Raw genomic sequence first — 21,259 nt, 5'->3', positions numbered from 1 at the left:
AAGCGCCATATTGTTTTCAAAAGTGATTGTACTATTTTGCATTCCCACCAGCAGTGCGTAAGAGTTCCAGTGTCCTCTCAACTTCTCCAACATTTATTATTTGCTGTTTTTTTGGATTAGTGCCAGTATTGTCAGAGTGAGATGGTATCTCATTGTACTTTTGATTTGCATTTCTCTAATGGCTAATGATTGGGAGCATTTCCTAAAGTGTCTGTTAGCCACCTGAATGTCTTCTTTTGTGAAGCGTCTGTTCATATATTTGCCCATCTTTAAATTGGATGCTCTTTTTGTTTTTGAGGTGTCGAAGTATTGTGTAGATTTTAGAGGTTAGACCCTTGTCGGCTATGTCATTGATTATAACTTTGAAAGATATTCCATCGTTTAAAACAAAAAAAATTTATTCAGTCAGATGATCTTCTCCAGTGCTGTATGGGACTTGAGTATATGTGCCTCCCACCTGGCAACTTGCAGATTTATGGTGTATCTTGTTTCGTTTCAAAATGTTTTTGGTGTGGAATTAGGAAAAAAAGATCATGTGATAAGTGTTCATGAGATGGGACAATGGGAAGATAAGGATATGATAGGAGAATAAAATGGGGTAAATTTAGAATTTAGAAATATGCACCAGAATGATGTGTTATAGAATTTTCCCTTAGCATCCTTGTGACCAAAGAAAAGAAGGAATGGTTGTGTTTCAAATTTCAGTTATGTATGTGGTTGGAGTGCTTTGTGAACTGTAATGTTACTACTCCTTTATTTTTCATTGCACCTCTTTGTACTTGCAGAAGACACATGCAGTTTTTGATGCACATGTCCCGTTTTCTCTCAGACAAAAGCATTTACTGAATACTTTCTACAGGCTAGGACCCAGTTAAGTGTGTTGTAGAAAGAATACTTAAAAAAGAAAAGTTCCAATCCTCGTTTAGGGTGTATCTGGATACTCATTCTTGTGAAATGACTTAAACACTCATAGAAAAACATAGGACTGCCAAGAGAGTTGTAAGTGCTGAGGATGGGATAAGGATTGATCTCATTAATTTTGTCTGTGTCACAGTTGTCATTTAGATTATAGGCTTCTGATGTTGTTGTTAGGTGCTGCCGAGTCGGTTCCGACTCATAGTGACCCTGTGCACAACAGAACGAAACACTGCCCGGTCCTGCGCCATCCTTAGAATCGTTGTTATGCTTGAGCTCATTGTTGCAGCCACTGTGTCAGTCCACCTCGTTGAGGGTCTTCCTCTTTTCCGCTGACCATGTACTCTGCCAAGCATGATGTCCTTCTCCAGGGACTGATCCCTCCTGACAACATGTCCAAAGTATGTAATACGCAGTCTTGCCATCCTTGCCTCTAAGGAGCATTCTGGCTGCACTTCTTCCAAGACAGATTTGTTCGTTCTTTTGGCAGTCCATGGTATATTCAATATTCTTCGCCAACACTACAATTGAAAGGCGTCAACTCTTCTTCGGTCTTCCTTATTCATTGGCCAGCTTTCACATGCATATGATGTGATTGAAAATACCATGGCTTGGGTCAGGCGCACCTCAGTCTTCAGGGTGACATCTTTGTTCTTCAACACTTTAAAGAGGTCCTTTGCAGTAGATTTACCCAGTGCAACACATCTTTTGATTTCTTGACTGCTGCTTCCATGGCTGTTGATTGTGGATCCAAGTAAAATGAAATCCTTGACAACTTCAATCTTTTCTCCTTTTATCATGATGTTGCTCATTGGTCCAGTTGTGAGGATTTTTGTTTTCTTTATGTTGAGTGTAATCCATACTGAAGGCTGCGGTCTTTGATCTTCATTAGTAAGTGCTTTAAGTCCTCTTCACTTTGAGCAAGCAAGGTTGTGTCATCTGCATAACACAGGTTGTTACTGAGTCTTCCTCCAATCTTGATGCCCCATTCTGCTTCATATAGTTCAGCTTCTCGGATTATTTGTTCAGCATACAGATTGAATAGGTATGGTGAAAGAATACAACCCTGACACACACCTTTCCTGACTTTAAATCAGTCAGTATCCCCTTGTTCTGTCCGAACGACTGCCTCTTGATGTATGTAAAGGTTCCTCAAGAGCACAATTAAGTGTTCTGTAATTCCCATTCTTTGCAGTGTTATGCATAGTTTGTTATGATCCACACAGTCGAATGCCTTTGCATAATCAATAAAACACAGGTAAACATCCTTCTGGTATTCTCTGCTTTCAACCAGGATCCATCTGACATCAGCAATGATATCCCTGGTTTCACGTCCTCTTCTGAAACCAGCCTGAATTTCTGTCAGTGCCCTGTCGATATACTGCTTCATCCATTTTTGAATGATCTTCAGCACAATTTTGCTTGCATGTGATATTAATGATATTGTTCTATAATTTCCACATTCGGTTGGATCACCTTTCTTGGGAGTAGGCATAAATATGGATCTCTTCCAGTCAGTTGGCCAGTGAGCACCTCCAGCGCTGCATCTGTTTGTTGAAACATCTCAATTGAGATATTCCATCAATTCCCAGAGCCTTGTTTTTTGCCAGTTCCTTCAGAGCAGCTTGGACTTCTTCCTTCAGTACCGTTGGTTCCTGATCATATGTCACCTCTTGAAATGGTTGAATATTGACTAATTCTTTTTGGTATAATGACTCTGTGTATTCCTTCCATCTTCTTTTGATGCTTCCTGCGTCGTTTAATATTTTCCCCATGGAATCCTTCACTATTGCAACTCGAGGCTTGAATTTTTTCTTCAGTTCTTTCAGCTTGAAAGAACTTACAGGCTTCTAGGGAGTAGATATTTACCTTGCACAAATGTGCCAGCCTGAGTGTATATGTTGGGGTGGGAGCATTTTCTATCTGTTCCTTTACTCTGGGTACATTAGCTCATTTATTTTCAACAACCTAGTAAAGTGTTGGAATTACTGCCCCTACTTTACAAATGAGTAAAGGGTGGCTCAGGATGGTGCTATGACTTGCCCATAGTAACACAGATAGTAAGTGGCAAAGTTGAGGACTTGAGTTTTTGATATTTTGACTCCAAAGCCTCTGTTGTTTCTGCTGTTGTTAGTTGCTGTTCAGCTGGCTCTGACTTATGGCAACCTTATGTATAAAAGAATAGAACATTGCCCAGACCTGTGCCATCTTCGTGATCGTTTGTATTTCTCTGTTGCTGGATACGCTTCCAGTAATAACAAATCTTGGTGAATAATAATAAAAAAATTTTTTTAAAGGGATTTCTGGCCCCTTCTTTTCTATTTTTTACCTTTAGTATCTTTATTCACTTTTTTTTGAAGATCCATAAGGGGACTATAGCTTTTGCTCAGTATGTGGCTGTGTACTGTCTTGGCATTTTGCTTCCTGCTGTTAGTATTGCGAGAAGTGGCGGTCAGCGATTGACAATAGGTTGGGTGAATTTAATAGTTGGGAATTTAAGTAAAGAATTTGAGCCTGAAGGGTGCACATGGCATTGGTAATTATACCTGCAGTTGAAGAGTTACTGGACTTCCTCCAGAGAAATGTTCTTAATATTTCTTTAGTGTAATATATTTTGAGAACTGTTGATTTTGAAATGCCCTATTATTGGCTTCACAAGATTTAACAGACATGGATTTGTCTAGTTATTGCCTTTAGTAAGTGCTCTTTTATGGTTAAAATACCTTTCTTAGTGTTTTTATATATCTCATCAAGAAAATGGTTTTAGGTTTGTAGAGATTGAGGGCCCGGAGATATTTTTATAACAGCTTTTTAAGGTGTAATTCGTCCATTTAAAGTATACAGGTCACTGGTTTTTGGTATTTTTACAAGGTTGTGCAGCTGTCACTACTGTCTAACTCCAGAACATTTTCATCATCCCCAAAAGAAACCCTGTACCCATTAGCAGTCATTGCCTGTTCCCACATTTTCCCAGCCCCTGGCAACCACTAACCTCTTTCTGTGTGGATTTGCTTATTCGGGATATTTCTTGTAAATGGAGTCGTCATATGTGATTGTTTGTGACTGGCTTTTATTTAGTATAGTGTATCAAAGGTTCATTCCTGTTGTCGCATGTATCAGTACTTCATCTCCTTTTATTGGTGGATAATATTCTACTGTTTGGCTATATCACATTTTATTTCTCCATTAGTCGACGGACCTTTGTGTTGGTCCCACTTTTTGGCTTTTATGAATAGTGTTGCCGTGAACAGTCGTGTACCGGTTTTTGTATGGACATATGCGTTTATTTCTCTGGGATACGTAAAGGTTTTTAAAGGAGCATTCATCTCTATAAAGTACAGTAACAAAAATAATGGAGATGTCTTCACTGGTTCCAGTGTTCTTGAGAAATGGTGGCTGGGAGGGTTAGTTATCTACAGCTTTACACTGTGAATCTGGAATTTTTCCAAGTGACAAGTTTTGCTGGGACATTGATAGAAAAGCCTTTTCTATCTATGAAAAAGTATTTGCAGGTTAACAGTGTAAATAAACTTGTTTACAATAACCCTGGGAAGGGGAATGCTTCAACTGTAGAGAACAAGTGTTTTCAGAGAGCTGCAGACTCTTCAGATACAGTTAATTGATCTCCTGATGACAAAGAATTTTTCTCTATTAAAAAATATTCCCTAAGGACTTTAACCAGGCAACTTTTCATTAGCCTAATTCTAGTTATTATATGTGTTTAAAAGCACCAACCAAACCCAAAACCAAACCCATTGCCTTTGAGTCGATTCCAACTCACAGTGACCCTATAGGACAGAGTAGAACTGCCCCATAGGGTTTCCAAGGCTGTAAATCTTTATGGGAGCAGACAGCCACATCTTTCTCTGGAGGAAAAGCACCAAACCTGCTGTTAATAATAAAAAGCTCTTTAATTTTTCAAGAGTTTATTGATTCAAATTGTTTTTTTTACCCCAGTTGGCTCAAATTAAGGGAATACTACTTTTATGGGTCAGAAGTTCCTAAAATGTAAAACCTTTAAATTAATACATAGTTCTTTCTCTGAAGAAACTTACAATTTCATGAAGGGTAGAGGAAATTATAAAGAAAGTTTTTCAAAATGAGAACTTCATTGAGTGTCTACTTTGAAATGGGTGCTGAGGTGGGCTATAGTATGTTTGGGTGACTCAAACAAATCAGATGAGAATAATTGTATATTAAGGACAGTTCCTTCATTTGCCAATTTATTATCTAAAAAGGGGACTTAAGCTATAGGTATTCATTAAGAGTGATATACATGGAAGAAGAACTGGCGGGAAATACTACAAGGTATTGTTTATATTTGTGTGGATGGGATGATTTTTTTCCTTGTATTTTCCAGATTCAAATCCTAGCATTTTTATAGGCTAAAAAAAGCTTTTATTAGGAGCTTGGTCTGCCATATTGAATGGAATAGGGTAATTGATACATACATCTTCAGTGGGATTTTGTTGTTGGAAGAGAGCTTGGAAATAAGTTAACCCCCCCCCCCAAAGCAGTGATCTCCCACATTAATTGTATCTCTTTAGCAAAAATCTTTAGTAAATGTGTTGAATGGAGGTTGTTGGAATAGGTTGAATGTATCCACTGAGACCTAGAAATAATTTTAGTATTGGATGCTTTCTTTCTGTAGCTAGAAGTAACCATAACATGTATTCATATAAGCTGGAACTGGCTAGTCTTTCTGCATTTGGTTTGAACCACCGAGAAATCTATGTAGTTTTTGTCATTAACATTTTATGGATCAGGAAATGCGGGGTCAGAAAAGTTAGATGTACCATGTTTTAAGATCTCACAGCTGATACATGTTGAAGATGACCAGCTCGTGCTCTTTCCACCAGACCCATCTGTTTGGAAACCTACTACTATTCATTGTAGAATAGCCAGCTTTTTCCTAAAACACACACCGGCCTCTTAGGCACATCCCACATTTCAAGCACTACTTGCTGCTCATCCATTTGTAAATTAGAGGGGCACCAGTAAGAGTTTAGTTTGCACATCTATTTGTAGGAGCCCAGTACTTGGTGTATAAGGGTGCTCAGTACATGGCATAATGCTGTTCAAAATGGAACTCATGAGTTTCTTTCCTTCTCTATACCCTATTTCTGTGGAAGGCACCCTATCATAGGCAGCCTAGGAGTTATCGTATATTCCTGCCTTCTGTCTCAAACAGTTGCAAGATTATATCCATATTACCTTATTTGATAGGCTCATATTTCTTACCTGTACATTTGCAGTAGTCATCTGGTTTTCTTTCATCTCCCCTTTTCTTCCTTCTGGTTATTTTCTATGCTGCTACCAAATTGATATAGTGAAACTTGTTAGAGCCAGAACTTGGTGGGACTGCCTTGTTTTTCTGGGCCTCACAAGTTTTTCACCTTTGACAGGGTACAGTCTTAACCCTTTCTGTCATTCTCTATTATTGGAAAATATTTGAGTTTTCCTTCTCTGACAAGTTTCTGCCTTACACAAGTTTTATTATATTTGAAGAGACACAAATCTGATTTTATGTTTCACCCTTGCCTAAAAAAACTTTTTCTTTTCTTTCTGTTTTCCTGTTGCTTTTAGGATAACTTCCAAGCTCCTCAGCATGGCATAGTAGGCCTTTTGTGTTTTGGCCCTGCTTACATCTCCAGTTGTCTTTATTGCCACTTCACTTAAGCTATACTGAAGTATTTGTAGCTTTCTGAACTGCATGCTATTTTTGTTCACGCAGTTCCTCAACTCAGTTGTTCTATTTTTAGTCATGTAGTTTGCTTTGTGTGGAATTTTTTTCCTTTTTCATCCACCTGGCCTCCTCCCCATCATTGACGCTTCAGCTAAAGTATCTTTATATCCGGGAAACTTTTTACTCTCTCTTTTCTCCAAGGATGAGTGCCCTCCTTTGGTGCCTCCATCGTACTTGGTACACATCTTATTGGATCATTTAGCTTCCTGTACTGGAGTTGAGTATTTCCTTTTTCTGCCACCATTGGATGCTAGGAAACTATTTTCAGTAAACATTCTTGGGCCTAGTTCCAGACCTACTGAATCAAAATCTTCAGTGATGAGCCACAGTTCACGTATTTTTTTAAAAAACATTCCTTGGTGATCCTCGGGTGCACCTTGTTTAAGAAACATGGCTATGGTTCCTCTTAAAACTTTTGCTTTGTATCTCCAGTACCTGCAAATAATATGTACCTTGTAAATGATGAATGCATAAACTATGTCATCAGAGCTTACTGAAGATAATTATTGAGTGGAGTGTTTCATTTCGGAAAGTATTAAAATGTCATTTTCAATCGATAAGGTGCAACAGAATGTAAGGGTCTTCAATACTGAGATGCTTTTGTGCTTGAATTGTATTAAAGAATCTTTCAGCTCTGGTTCCTGTCTGCTCTAGTTTTATGTTTGTTTTTAAACTGAGATTTTCTGAAACCGTCTTTTTTTCTTTCCAGTTGCTATGGAGTCGATTCTGACTTATGATGACCTCATGTGTGTCAGACTAGAATTGTGCTCTTTAGGGTTTTCAATGGCTGATTTTTCAGAAGTAGGTTGCCAGGCCTTTCTTCCAGCGTGCCTCTGGGTGGACTTGAACCTCCAACCTTTTGGTCAGCAGCCTCTGGTATGGACTCTGAAACCATACCAGAGATAGGCAGTAGAAGGGGCTGTAAGACAAAATTTACTTTTCTTGTTTTAAAACATTGAAACTTTGTTTCTATTCCCAGTCATATCACATGGTAAACAGTGCCATACTCTTTTAACCAAATACGTTTTCAAGGTTCATTTCTGTTCCCAGAACTATTCTCTTTTAGGATCCACCCAAACCCATTGCCGTGGAGTTGATTCCAACTCATAGTGACCCCAGAGGGTTTCCAAGGCTGTAAATCTCTATGCAAGCAGACCGCCACATCTTTCTCCTGCAGAGTGACTGGTAGTTTCGAACTGCTGACTTTTCAGTTTGTAGCTGATTAACCATTGTGCCCCCAGGGCTCCTTCTATAGTATCCCTGTGAAAATAGAAGGAAAACTACAATTTTCCTGTGTATTGTCAGTTCTTGAACTGTTCTTCAAACTAGTGATTCATTTCTCCCATTTGAGCTTTTTAAGAGATGCTGTTTGGGTTTAAGATTTCTTTTGGGACAAGTATGATGTACAGATTGAGTATTAAAATACAGAATTTTGGTTTTATATTCTGGAGCCTGGGTGACACAGTGGTTAAGAGCTAGGCTGCTAACGAAAAGGTCGGCAGTTCGAATCCACCAGCCGCTCCTTGAAAAACCTATGGGGTAGTTCTCCTGTGTCCTATAGGGTCGCTATGAGTTGGAATTGACTCGATGGCAGTGAGTATTATTGTTAACAGGTTTTGTTCTAAAGTTGAATTTTTTAAAACAACCTTATTGAGATATAATTAATATACCATACAACTCACTCATTTAAAATGTACAATTCAGTGGTTTTTAGTAGAGTCACAGAGTTGCGTAACCATCATCACCACAGTCAGTTTTAAAACATTTTCATCACCCCAAAAAGAAACCCCGTAACTGTTAAAAGTCATTCCCAATTTCTCCAGTGCCCCCCAGCCCCAGGCAACCACTGATCTACTTTCTGTCTAAAATTCATTTTTCTTAATAGTATATATAATAGTTATAAAAAAATTCAATCTATTCTTCAGAGGTAACCACTTTTAACAGTTTGATTCACATCCTTCCAGACTTTATGTGCATATGTAAACTCAGACACAGATTCACCAATGTGTGTGTATGTAGTTTTATAAAAATGGGATCTTATTTACACACACACACACATACTGTATATTGTGTGTGTATATATGGGTACTCGGTAGCAGTCTTCTCCCCCTTAATACGTTGTGGCCATCCTTCCAGGTGAATAACAAATACCTGTGGGTTCTTTTTAAAGACCATAGTGCATGGAAACACAATAATTTATTTAACTGTTTTACCTAGGATTGATGGACTTTTAGGTTTTCAGTTTTTAACATTCTGAACAATGCCGTAGTAAATATTTGTAGTTATATCTTTGTATTCGGAGTCATTTCTTTAGGATAAATTTATAGAAATGAAATTGGTGGCTCAAACAAAGTGTGTGTTTAAAATTTAATACATATTTCCAGATTGCTCTCCAGAAAGGTTTTACTGATTTAAAGTTCCTCCAACACTGTATGAGTGTTTTTTGTCCTTTGTGCTTGCCAAACTTTGGTCATTTTCATCAAAAACAAACAAACAAACAAACAAAAACAGCTATGTTTCCAGTGAGAGTTTACACACAGCTATTAGGTTCCCATTTAACAATTTCTGTGCACGTTATTCAGTGACATTGGTTACAGTTTTTATAATGTGTCAACATTCTCATTAATTCCGTTCTGGTTGTTCTGTTTCCAGTAACCTAGTTTCCTTGCCCTCTTACGTTCTCATCTTTGCTTTAGGGTAATTGTTCACCATTTGGTCTCATCCATGATTTTTTAAAAGAGCATAGTACCCACGGGTGATATTCTTTATTTTATGAGCCACTCTGTTTTTTAACTAAAAGGTGACTTCAGATGGTAGTTTCTGTTGAAGGCTTAAAGAGTGTCTCGTGGCAATGGTCTTGGGGAGTGCTCCAGTTTCAGCTGGTCCAGTATGTCTGGACTTTTTAAGAATATGAGTTCCGTTCCACATTTTTCTCCCATTCTGTCAGGATCCATCTAATTGTGGCTCTGATCAGAACAGTCTGTACTGTAGCCAGGTACCATCTAGTTCTTCTGGTCTCAGGATAGATGAAGCTGTGGTTCATGTAGACCATTTATTAGCCCTGTAGGCTAGTTTCTTCCTTCTCTGAGTCTTTTGTTTCCTTCTTTCTCTTTTGCACTGGATGAATAGAGACCAATAGTTGTGTCTTACATGGCCACTCGCAAGCTTTTAAGACAGCAGACACTACTCACCAAACTAGGTGAGAAAATAAACTTTGTGAACTATGTATGCCAGTTGACCAAGTTGTCCTACAAGACTATGGTTCTAAGCCTTCAAACGCAGAAAACTGATCTCGGGAGGTGTTTGGTTATGTTTAAGAAGTATCTGTAACTTTGCTCCCTGTATGGTTTACTGCATATGAATATACATGCATGCAGACATATACCTATATATACATATATGTGTAAATAAACCTGAACCCCTTGCTGTCGAGTTGATTCTGACTCATAGTGCTTCTCTGGGGCCGAGAACTGCCCCGTAGAATTTTCAAGGCTGTAAATCTTTACGGAAGCAGATTGCTGCATCTTTCTCCCAAGGAGCAGCTGGTGAGTTTGAATTGGTGACCTTTCAGTTAGCAGCTGAGTGCTTAACCACTGCACCACCAGGACTCCATTCACATGTACATATAGAAATATCTATGTTCACATGTACATATAGAAATACATATAGAAGCATCTATATGTGCATACGTAAGTACACACACACCCGTACACTTGTATGCAGGTATACATACATGTGTAACCACGTTTTTTTGATTGTTGGCGGTGTTGCAAAATTGCATGTTTTACCCTTTACCCAAAACGTCCTTTTCTCTCGTGTGTTTCTTAGTGGCATCATTTACCTTGGTCAAGCTGTGTGTGCTTCCCCCACATTCAGTGCTACCTTTCCCATCACCGAAAATAACAAATGTCTAATATATAGAGAGTGTTCCCCCCGCCCCATCCCTGGTAACCACCAATGAACGCTGGTCTCTGTATGTACACCTGTTCTTATAAAAGTGAGATCATGCAATAGTTGTCTTTTTGTGGTTGACTTACTCACTCTGGTTATTTTCACTTAAAAAAGATTTTTTTTCCTCAAACTGTAAAAAAACAAAGCTTTTACTAAAACACAATTTATGTTTATTGTAATGTTAATACCTTTTCCTGTGTTTGATGTCCATCTATTTCTTTTAAAAATTTTTAGGGTCTTTTGTCTAATTTTTTCTCTTGGCATATATATTATTTTCTTAGATTTATAAGACTGCTTTTGTGTAGTCTTTTAACTTTATTGTTTTCTTTTGGACACCCTGGTGGCGTAGTGGTTAAGTGCTACGGCTGCTAACCAAAGGGTCGGCAGTTCGAATCCACCAGGTGCTCCTTGGAAACTCTGTGGGGCAGTTCTACTCTGTCTTATAGGGTTGCTATGAGTTGGAATCGACTTGACGGCACTGGGTTTTTTGGTTTGGTTTATTGCTTCTTTTGCAAAGCATAGGATTTTAAAATGATTTTGGCTTCTTTTACTTTATGCCCTTAGGCCATCCCTCACCCAGACACCTGTGTTTCTTATATTATTTTTATATTTTCATCTTTAATCCATCTGGAATTTATTTCGGTGTATTGTATGGTAAGAAATAAGGATGTAACTACTTTTCTTAAATGAGTAACTAATGATCCTGGTACCATGTATTGATTTTATAATAAATTATGGTTAATCGCTCAGCTGCTAACCAAAAGGTTGGTGGTTTGAACCCACCAGCTGCTTGTGGGAGAAAGATGTGGCAGTCTGCTTCCATAAAGATTACATCCTTGAAAACCCTACGGGATAGTTCTACTCTGTCCTATAGGGTCGCTATGAGTCGGAATCAACGTGATGACAATAAGTTTGTTTTTTGGTTTTATATACTTGGATCACCAAATGCTCTGTAGGTGTCATAAACAGTTGGCACTTGACAGCTAGCCTGAAGATTGGGGTTCATACCCACCCAGTGGTATGTGAAAGAAAAGAACTGGCCATCTGCTTCTGTAAATTTTACAGCCAAGAAAACCCTAGGGAGCAGTTCCATAAATTGGAATCGACTTGACAACAAACAACAACAACATATACTGTGTGGATCATGGGTAATGGTGGTTCAGTGGTAGAATTCTGGTCTTCCATGTGAGAGACCTGAGTTTTATTCCCAGCCAGTGCATCTCATGCAAAGCCACCACCCATCCGACAGTAAAGGCTTGCTTGTTGTTGTGATGCTGGACAGGTTTTAGTGGAAACTCTGGTGGCATAGTGGTTAAGTGCTATGGCTGCCAACCAAAAGGTTGGTGGTTCGAATCAGCCAGGCGCTCCTTGGAAACTCTATGGGGCAGTTCTACTCTGTCCTGTAGGGTCGCTATGAGTCAGAATTGACTTGACGGCAGTGGGTTTGGTTATTTTGGTGGTTCCAGACTAAGACAGATTAAGTAGAAAGGCCTGGTGATATTCTTCTGAAAATCAGCCACTGAAAACCCTGTGGCTCACAATGGTCTGATCCATAACGAATAACGAGGACGGTGCAGAACCAGAGCAACATTTCCTTCCCTGTACATGGGTTGCCGTGAGCCTGAGGCTGACTCAACAGAGCTAACCACAACAGCATATACATGGATCAGTTTCTTGACTCATTATTTGTTTTTTTTTTTTTGAAATGTTATCTATTCTTACCCTAATGCTAATATTTTTTCTTAAGAAAAAGTCTTTATTGAAATATAATTGAGATACAATAAAATGTACATATTTTAAATTTATAATTTGATAGTTTTGACTTATCAAAGTTTACACCCATGAAATAAATCATCACCACAATCAAGATAATGACAACATTCACCTTTTTTCCAAGGCCCCCCTACCCACCCTTCTGGTGTGTTCATACTCAGTTTGTTTAGAAAAATAACAAAATTATTTTAAGCAATTAAATTTTTATTTTTTTTAAAAAAGTGTTAGAGATGTAGCTAAAATGTTCAGTGCTCTCAAATACTTATTTTTCATATAGTATTAAATATTGAGTCATTTTTGGAAAAACCTGAGCATTGTAAGATAATTCTTTAAAAATAATTTTTTGTGGTAAAATATATGTAACTTTTCCTTTTTTTAACCACTGTGAAGTGTGCAGTGACATTAATTACATTCACCATGCTGTGCAACCATCACCATTATCTGTAGAAGTTTTTTTATCACCCCAAACAGAAACTCAGTATCCCTTAATTAAACAATAATTTCCATTCTTGTCCTCCCAGCCCTTGGTATCTGCTGCCATTGAGTTGATTCTGACTCATAACAACCCTGTAGGGCAGAGTAAAACTGCCTCATAGGGTTTCCGAGGCTGTAAATCTTGATGGAAGCAGACTGCTACATCTTTCTCCTGTGGAGCGGTTGGCGAGTTCCAGCGGCCGACCTTCAGGTAAATAGCTAAGTGCTGAGTGCTTTAACCACTGTGCCACCAGGGCTTCTCAGCTCCTGTAACCATCAGCAAACTTATCTCTATGCATTTGCCTGTTCTAGATATTTCATATACATGGGATCGTACAATGTTTGTCCCTTGTGTCTGACTTATTTTGCTCAGCATATGTTTTCAGGGTTCATCCATGTGATGGCATGTATCAGAACATCATTTCCCTTTATGGCTGAATAGTATTTCATTGTACGTATATACCATGTTTCCATGTTTTGTTTATTCATCTGTTGATGGACCCTTGGGTTGTTTCCACCCCTTGGCTATTTAAAATATGCTGCAGTGAACATTGGCGCACAAGTATCTGTTTGAGTTCCTGCTTTCAAGCCTTTTAGATACATACCTAGAAATGGAATTACTGGGTTATATTCTGACTCTTTGCTTAATGTTTTTAAAAATTATTAATTTTCTGATTGTGGTAAATACATATATAACAAATCATTTGCCATTTCAACAGTTTTTGCATATACATTTCAGTGAAATTAGTTATGTTTACCATGTTGTTCAACTATTACTTTATCTGTTCCCACATTTTCTCATCACCTGTTACAGAAGCTTACTGTCCTCTAAACAGTGAGTCCCCCTGTTCTCCCACCCTCCCACCCCTGGTAACCACTGATAAACTTTGATCTCTATATATTTGTCCATTCTAGATATTTCATATAAGTGGGATCACTCAATATTTGTCTTGTTGTGACTGACTTATTTCACTGAACATAATGTTTTCAAGGTTCATTCATGTTGTAGCACATGTCAGGGCTTTGTTTCTCTTTATGGCTGAATAATATTTAGTGAACCTGTGAGAACCAGAACTCAATGGGACTGCCTTGTTTTTCTTCTAAGTTTTCCACTGTTGACCGGATACAATCTTAACACTTTTCCATTGCTCGTTTTAGTGGAAAATATTTGAGTTTTCCTTCTTTGACAGGTTTCTGCATTACATAGGCTCTGGCTCTTGTGTCAGTCTGTCTTATTGAGCTTTTTCCTCATTTTCATTGGCCCTCTGCTTTACCAAACATGATATTCTTTCCTAGCATTTGGTCTTTTCTGATGACGTGTCCAAAGTAAGCAAGTTGAATCTTAGCCCCATGGTATATTCAGTATTCTTTGCTAACAGCACAGTTCAAATGCATGAATTCTCCTTCTGTCTTCTTTTTTTTATTATTCAACTTTTACATGCATATGTAGCAATTGAAAAGACCATAGCTTGGGTTAGGCTCAATTTAGTCATCAAAGTGACATCTTTGCTTTTACAGCAGATTTGATCAATGCAGTATGTCATTTGGTTTCTTGACTCCGGTATCCATGGACGTTGATTGTTGATCCAAGTGGCATGAAACCATGGCAACTTCAGTTTCTTCTCCATTTATCATAATGTTTATTGATCCAGTTGTGAGGATTTTTGTTCTGCTGTAATCCATATTGAAGGCTGTAGTCTTTGACCTTCATTGGTAAGCACTTTAAGTCATCTTTAATTTCAGCAAGCAAGATTGTGTCATCTGCATATTGCAAGTTGTTAATGAGTCTCCCTGCAATCCTCATACCACATTCTTCTTCATATACTTCATTTCCTGGATTATTTGTTCAGCATATAGATTAAATAAGTATGGTGAAAGGCTAGAACCCTGCAGCATGCCTTTTCCAATTTTGAACTACACAGTATCTCCTTGTTCCTGTTTGAACAACTGCTTCTTGATCCATGTACAGGTTCCGCGTAAACACAATTAAGTGTTTTGAAATTCTCATTTTTTTGCAGTGTTATCCATAATTTGTTATGATCCATGCAGTTGAATGTCTTTGTGTAGTTGATAATGCACAGGTAAACATCTTTCTGGTATTCTCTGCTTTTGGCCAAGATCCATCTGACAACAGCAATGATATACCTTGTTCCATGTCCTCTCTTTTAAATCCAGCTTGAACTTCTGGCAGTTCTCTTCAGTGTATGGCTGCAGCTGTTTTTGAATTATCGTCAGCAGAATTTTACTACCGTGTGATGTTGTTTGATAATTTTTGCATTCTGTTTGACCACCTTTCTTTGGAATGGTCTCAAATATGGATCTCTTCCATTTGGCTGACCAACAGCTGTCTTCCAAATTTCTTGATACAGACAAGTAAGCACTTCCAGCATTGCATCCATTTGTTGAAGCATCCTTCCAAGCTGAAAGGCTTATTTTCCAGCACGATGTTGGGCAACATTCTCTTGATCCATAAGGCTTTCATTAGCTCATTTTCAGAAGTAGATTGCCAAGCAATCTCTCTTTCTAGTCTAGGAATTATATTTATTTGTTTTATCTGTTTTGTTCAGTACTGTATCCCATGGTTTCAATAACTACTTATTGAAGAAATAGAAATGATTAAATTAATATATGAAAGAAATATTGGGAGAAGTATATCAGGAGGGACCAATCCCTGGAGAAAGACATCATGCTTGGTAAAGTAGAGGGTCAGCGAAAAAGAGGAAGACCTTCAGCGAGATGGATTGACAAAGTGGCTGCAACAGTGGTCTCAAACATAGCAACAATTGTGAAGATGGTACAGAACCAGGCAATGTTTTGTTCTTTTGTACATACAGGGTCACTATGAGTCGGAACCCACTCAGCAGCACCTAACAACGAGAAGTCCTGGTGACCTACTTTAGAAAAATTAGTCGTTGAAAACTCTGTGGAGCACATTTCTACTCTGACATGTGTGGGGTCACCATGCACTGAAATCAATTGCAGCTAGTAGTGTTTCGTTATATGGTTGTATTACAGTGTGTTTATCCATTTTGTGTGCTTAATTTTAATTCTTTTCTTCGTTGGCCAGAGTGCTTGGTACAGTAATTATTTGAAAGAGGGCATATGGGTGTCATATATTATTACTTCTTTTATGTCTTGTCTTTCTGTAGCTTTTATGTATGGAAGACATTGTGACAGAGTATAAAATCTTTGGACCATTGACTGTAGATCTTATTTTATGACCAGGATAAGCTGGATGTTTTTTTTCCCATCTCTGTTGGGATACTTAGGAAATTCTCTAGCCTTAGGAAACCCTGGTGGCATAGTGGTTAAACTGTTGCGGCTGCTAACCCAAAGGTTAGTAGGTCGAATCCACTAGGCCCTCCTTGGAAACTCTATGGGGGAAGTTCTCCTCTAAGTTGGAATGGACTCAATGGCAACGATTTTTTTGGGGGGGGGGGGGAGGTTTGGTCAGAATGTAATTTTTGCTAACTATGTAGGTGAGACCTTTCGATCTGCATACTGCAGTCTTTTTGCAGCTCTAGAAAGGGTCCTTTGGCTATATATTTGATTATTTGTTTTAGTTTTTTTTGCACATTAACTCATTTTTAAGTTAGACCTTTGGTATTTCTTCACAGCAATCATATTTTTTATTGAAGTTTTGATTTAGATAATTGTTTCACATGTAATTGTAACAAATAATACTTTGCCCAGTTTTCCCCAATGATAATAACATTTTGCAAAACTGTATCATAACCCAACTAGCATATTGACATTGATACAATTCATCCAATCTTATTCACATTTCCCCAGTATGTATGTGTTAAGCCCAATACAATGTTATCATTTGTGTAGGTTTGAGTATTCCTTACCTCAGTCAAGGTACTGCACAGTTTCAAAACCACAAGCAAGCTTGGTGTTGCCCTTTTATAACCATGCTCACTTTCTTCCCAATGAAGCCCTGCCCCCACTCACTAATCTGTCTTCCATTTCTATAGCTTTGTCATTTCAAAAATGTTATATAAATGGAATCATATAGTATGTAACTTTTGGGATTGGATTTTTTTTTTTTTTTTTGGAAGCGCGGTTCAACATAATTGCCGAGTTGTTGCATGTACCAGTAGCTTTTTTTTTTTTTGTCGAGTAGCATTACATGGGATGGATGTACTACAGTTTGTTTATCCATTAACATGTTGAAGGATATCTGGGCTGACTCCAGTTTTTGACTATTACAAATAAAGCTGTTATGAATATTCAGAATAGGTTTCTGTATGAATATAAATTTTTAGTTGTCTGGCATAAATGCCCAGTAATGCAATTGCTGGATAATATAGTAGTTGCATTTTTAGTGTTTTAAAGAAACTGCTAAACCATTTTCCAGAGTGGTGCGTACTGTTTTACGTCCCCAGCAGCAGTGTTTGAGTGGTTCCATTTTTCTGCATCCTCATGGGCATTTGGTGTTGTGACTATTTTTTATTTTAGCTATACTAAAAAAAAAAAAATATATATATATATTATACTACTAGGTGTGTAGTGATAGATCATTGTGGTTTTATTTTGAATTTCTCTGATGTGAGCAGTTATTTTTTCTAAAATACATGGTTTTATTGTCTTAATTTCACATGACCTTAATTATTAGTCGTATCAGTAAATTCTGTTTGATAGGTTTTTCCTGTTCCTTTATATTAAGAGTATCCTTGGAAGTTCTCCTGATAAATTTGAAAAAGATTTTTGTTTAGTTTATGGGTTAACATTAACTTAGTACATATTCACTTAGAAAAATTTTTGGAAAAGCTTGTTTTTAAACTAGGGGTTGGAAAATACGGACTGTGAGGCAAATCTGTTTTTTCATTGTCAGTGGATGGGCATTTGGGTTTCCATTTTTTGCAGTTATCCGTTATTAGTTTTTGTTCTCTTCATCTGGATTGAGTTCTTCTCAGGTTGTTTTTGTTATCATTACTTTGTTTACTGCTCTTTACTGCCTTGTGGGTTTTAATTTTACTGTGAATTTTTAAATTTCTGTGTCTTTCCTAATCTTAACTCACCTCTGTATTTTTTAAATCAGTTTTGCTTGTCTCAACCTATTTTTGCTAATCTTTTTAAAAATTTTCTGCCCCATAGAAGCTCTCTGCTTACATTTCTATTGAGAATTTCAAATAATTCCCTAAATATGTTTGTCTGTATATCTGTTTATGCTCTCCTCCAGTAAAGAATAATTTTCAGAAGTCTTCTCTTTTAAATCTTCAGGGTGAGATTCCCTTTCTTTAATTAAGCAGTTTCTCCCTGTAGTCTCATGATGGTTTACTTCCTTTTGATCATCCTTCAGTTAACAGAGAGGAATCCTAGTGTTTTGCCCACAGCTTGCCTGTTGTTATCTCTTCAGATAGACAGCTGGGTGGAGGGGTAATGTTGCACAGCTCCCTCCCCAGGTCTGGGATCTACCAGGCTTTCATCTAGTGCAGCTTTGTTGGATCTGGATGAGACTTTGTTTTGCCTTTATTGCCTGAACAGTTGGATTACCTGAATATATTTTGATCTCAAATATAGAACACTGGTTAAAGAGTCAGATTGTGGACTAAGCCAGCCCATGTAACTTTGGACGAGTTATTTAACCTTTTAATCTTTGTCTGCCTGTTTCCTATTCTGTTTAAAAAATAGGGGCTGGAGAGAGGATGATAAGAAAGAATCTCATAAGCTGAGAATTAAATAATACACAACAGTACCTAGGAAGTAGTCAATAAATGCTAGGTTTTTTTTTTTTTTTTTTTTTATAACAGTTATTATTCGTGGTATAGAAGACTCATTCTGTCTCTTCCCCTTCACAGTGCTTTCCCCATGAGAACGTCTTCGGATATGCCATAACTAACTTAACCTTTTTATTTACTATTGGATATCCTACCTCTCTTCCCATTTCTTATTGTTAAAAATAACTACAATGGATATCTTTGCTTAAAAAGCTTATTCTGTATTTTGGTTATTTCTTAAGATCTGTTCCTAGAAAGGGATTACTGGATTCAAAGGTATTAATATTTTCAAGACTTTATAAAATTTAAAAATTTTTATTGTGAAAGTTTACAGAGCAAATTAGTTTCACGTTCAATAGTTTGTACACAGAGTGTTTTATGACATTGATTTCATTCCCCACAATGTGCCTGCTCTCCCCTCATTCTGTCCTGGGTTCTCTGTTTCCCTTCGTCCTGAATTGCTGCCCCTCCCTGCCTTCTCATCTGTATTTTTGGGCAAATGTTGCCCTATTAGTCTTGTATAATAGGTTGTTCTAAGGAACACATTCCTCTCGGGTGGTACTAATTATTTTATGGCCCTGTCTGTGATTTGAGGCCCTGGTGGTGCAGTGGTTAAAGCACTCACTGCTAACCAAGAGGTTGGTGGATCAAACCCACTAGCTGCTCCGCAGGAGAAGGATGTGGCAATCTGCATCTGAAAAGATTTACAGCCTTGGAAACCCTATGGGCTGTTCTGCTCTGTCCTGTAGGGTTGTTATGAGTCAGAATTGACTCCACAGCAGTGAGTTTGGTCTGGTCTGTGGTTTGGCTGAAAGATGGTCTCCAGTAATGGCTTCAGGTCCAGTTCAGAAAGGTATCTTAGGGCCATAGTCTTCGGGGCTCCTCCAGTCTCTACTAGACCAGTAAGTCTGGTCTTTTTTGTGAATTCGATTTTTCTATTCTGCAGTTTTTTTCCCACTTTGTCCAGGATCCTCTGTTGTGATCCCAGTTAGAGCAGTTGGTGGTGGTAGCCAGGCACCATCTAGTTCTGCTGGTCTCGGGGTCGTGTAGGCCGTGCTTCATGTGGTCTAATACTCCTTTTTTGCTAATCGCTCCCTTAGGTCTTTGGTTTTCTTAATTCTGTTTTCCTCTGGACAGTAAGAGACTGATATTTGTATCTTAGATGGTTGCTTGTAAGCATTTAAGATCCCAGAAGCTACTCACCAAAGTAGGATGCAGAACTTTGTCTTTATGTACTATGTTGTGCCAGTTGATGTAGATGTGCCCTGACGCTATGATCCTTTGAGCCTAAGAACTTTGTCCTGTAAGATATTTGATTACATTTAAGATGTTGCCCTGACTGCAGTCCTTTTATGCTGTATTGTCTATATTGATATATAACCATCACCTACAGTTAGGTACGTAGAAATATTCACCACCAAACCTCTATTTGCAGATGAGTGTGTTCCTTTATACCCTCCCGTACCTCTTGTCATATCTATCTAGCTATGTATCATTTGTAAATTAGTGTTTGTTAATACTATTGTTGTAGGATTTTCTGTTTCATAGACATAGAAATGTTGCCTTTTGGTCTTGCGTTCCTCTCACTGTCCCCTTGTCCTCCACACCCTGGCTGTGTTTTTCTGACTTTCGCTATATTGTGTATTGCCTTTCCCTTTACCAAAATTAACATGTGTCTTCTATTTGGTAATCCTTCCCCATCGCATCAGAGAAAGCCTCCCCCCGAGTGTAAACCTTTTCCTGTTTCTTTATGATAGTGTTCTCATACAGTATTTGTCGTTTTGCGATTGACTTATTTCACTCAACGTAATGTCCTCTAAATTCATTGGTGTTGTGACATGTTTCATGGATTTGTCATTATTCTTTATCATTGAGTAGTTTTCCATTGTCTGTATGTACCACAGTTTGTTGATCCATTCATCGTCGTTGGTCACGTAGGTCGTTTCCATCTTATTGCTGTTGTGAATAATGCTGCAGTGACTATGGGCGTACATTTCTATTCCTTTCAGTGGCTCTTATTTCTTTAGGGTATATACCCAGGAGTGGGATTGCTGAGTCATATGGAATTTCTGTTTCTAGCTTTTTGAGGGAGCATCGTACGATTTTCTAAAGTGGTTCTACCACTTTGTTTCCACCAGCAGTGTATAAGAGTTCTAGTCTCTCCACAACCTCTCCAACATTTGTTATTTTCTGTTTTTGATTAGTGCCAGTAATGCTGGGGTGAAATGGTATCTCATTGCATCTCTCTAATGGCTAATGATCACATACATTTCTTCATGTGTTTGTTAGCTGTCTGAATGTCTTCTTTGATGAAGTGTCTGTTCTTATCTTTTGCCTATTTGTAACAGGATTGTTCATCTTTTTGTTGTTGAGGTGCTGAAGTTTTCTATAGATTTTAGAGATTAGACCCCTGTCGGATGTTGTAGCCAAAAACAAAAACAAAAAAACCAGTGGATAGGTTCTCTTTTTACTCTTTTAGAGAAGTCTTGATGAGCTTAAGTGTTTAAGTTTTAGGAAGTCCCATCTAGTTTGTCTTGTGCTGTTTTTGCATTTTTAGTTATGCTTGGTATTCTATTATACCATATAGTAGGGCCCCTATAGCTGTCCCCTGGAGCCCTCGTGGCACAATGATTAAGAGCTTGGCTGCTAATCAAAAGGTCAGCAGTTTGAATCCACC

The 21,259-nt window shown here is 38.0% G+C and overlaps 1 protein-coding gene across 34 annotated transcripts in view; it reads left to right on the top strand.

Annotated features, from left to right (window-relative positions):
* The window catches only part of PUM1 (pumilio RNA binding family member 1), a 157,209-nt gene that overhangs the window by 14,559 nt on the left and 121,391 nt on the right, over window positions 1–21,259 (top strand). Inside the window, exon 1 of one of the 34 annotated variants that reach the window (XM_023554458.2) lies at window positions 12,909–13,070. The exons of 29 other annotated variants lie outside the window; for them this stretch is intronic. In XM_023554458.2, the coding sequence (XP_023410226.1) occupies window positions 13,005–13,070 (66 nt within the window). In that variant the 5' untranslated portion in view covers window positions 12,909–13,004. Of the gene's footprint in view, window positions 1–12,908; window positions 13,071–21,259 lie in introns of those variants that run through there. 4 more of the 34 variants (XM_023554447.2, XM_023554445.2, XM_023554457.2 and 1 more) reach the window with 4 other exon arrangements.

Source organism: Loxodonta africana, chromosome 3 (assembly GCF_030014295.1).
Source record: "Loxodonta africana isolate mLoxAfr1 chromosome 3, mLoxAfr1.hap2, whole genome shotgun sequence".
In the NCBI taxonomy this organism is placed as follows: Eukaryota; Metazoa; Chordata; class Mammalia; order Proboscidea; family Elephantidae; genus Loxodonta; species Loxodonta africana.
This window is presented reverse-complemented; position numbering and strand designations above follow the sequence as displayed.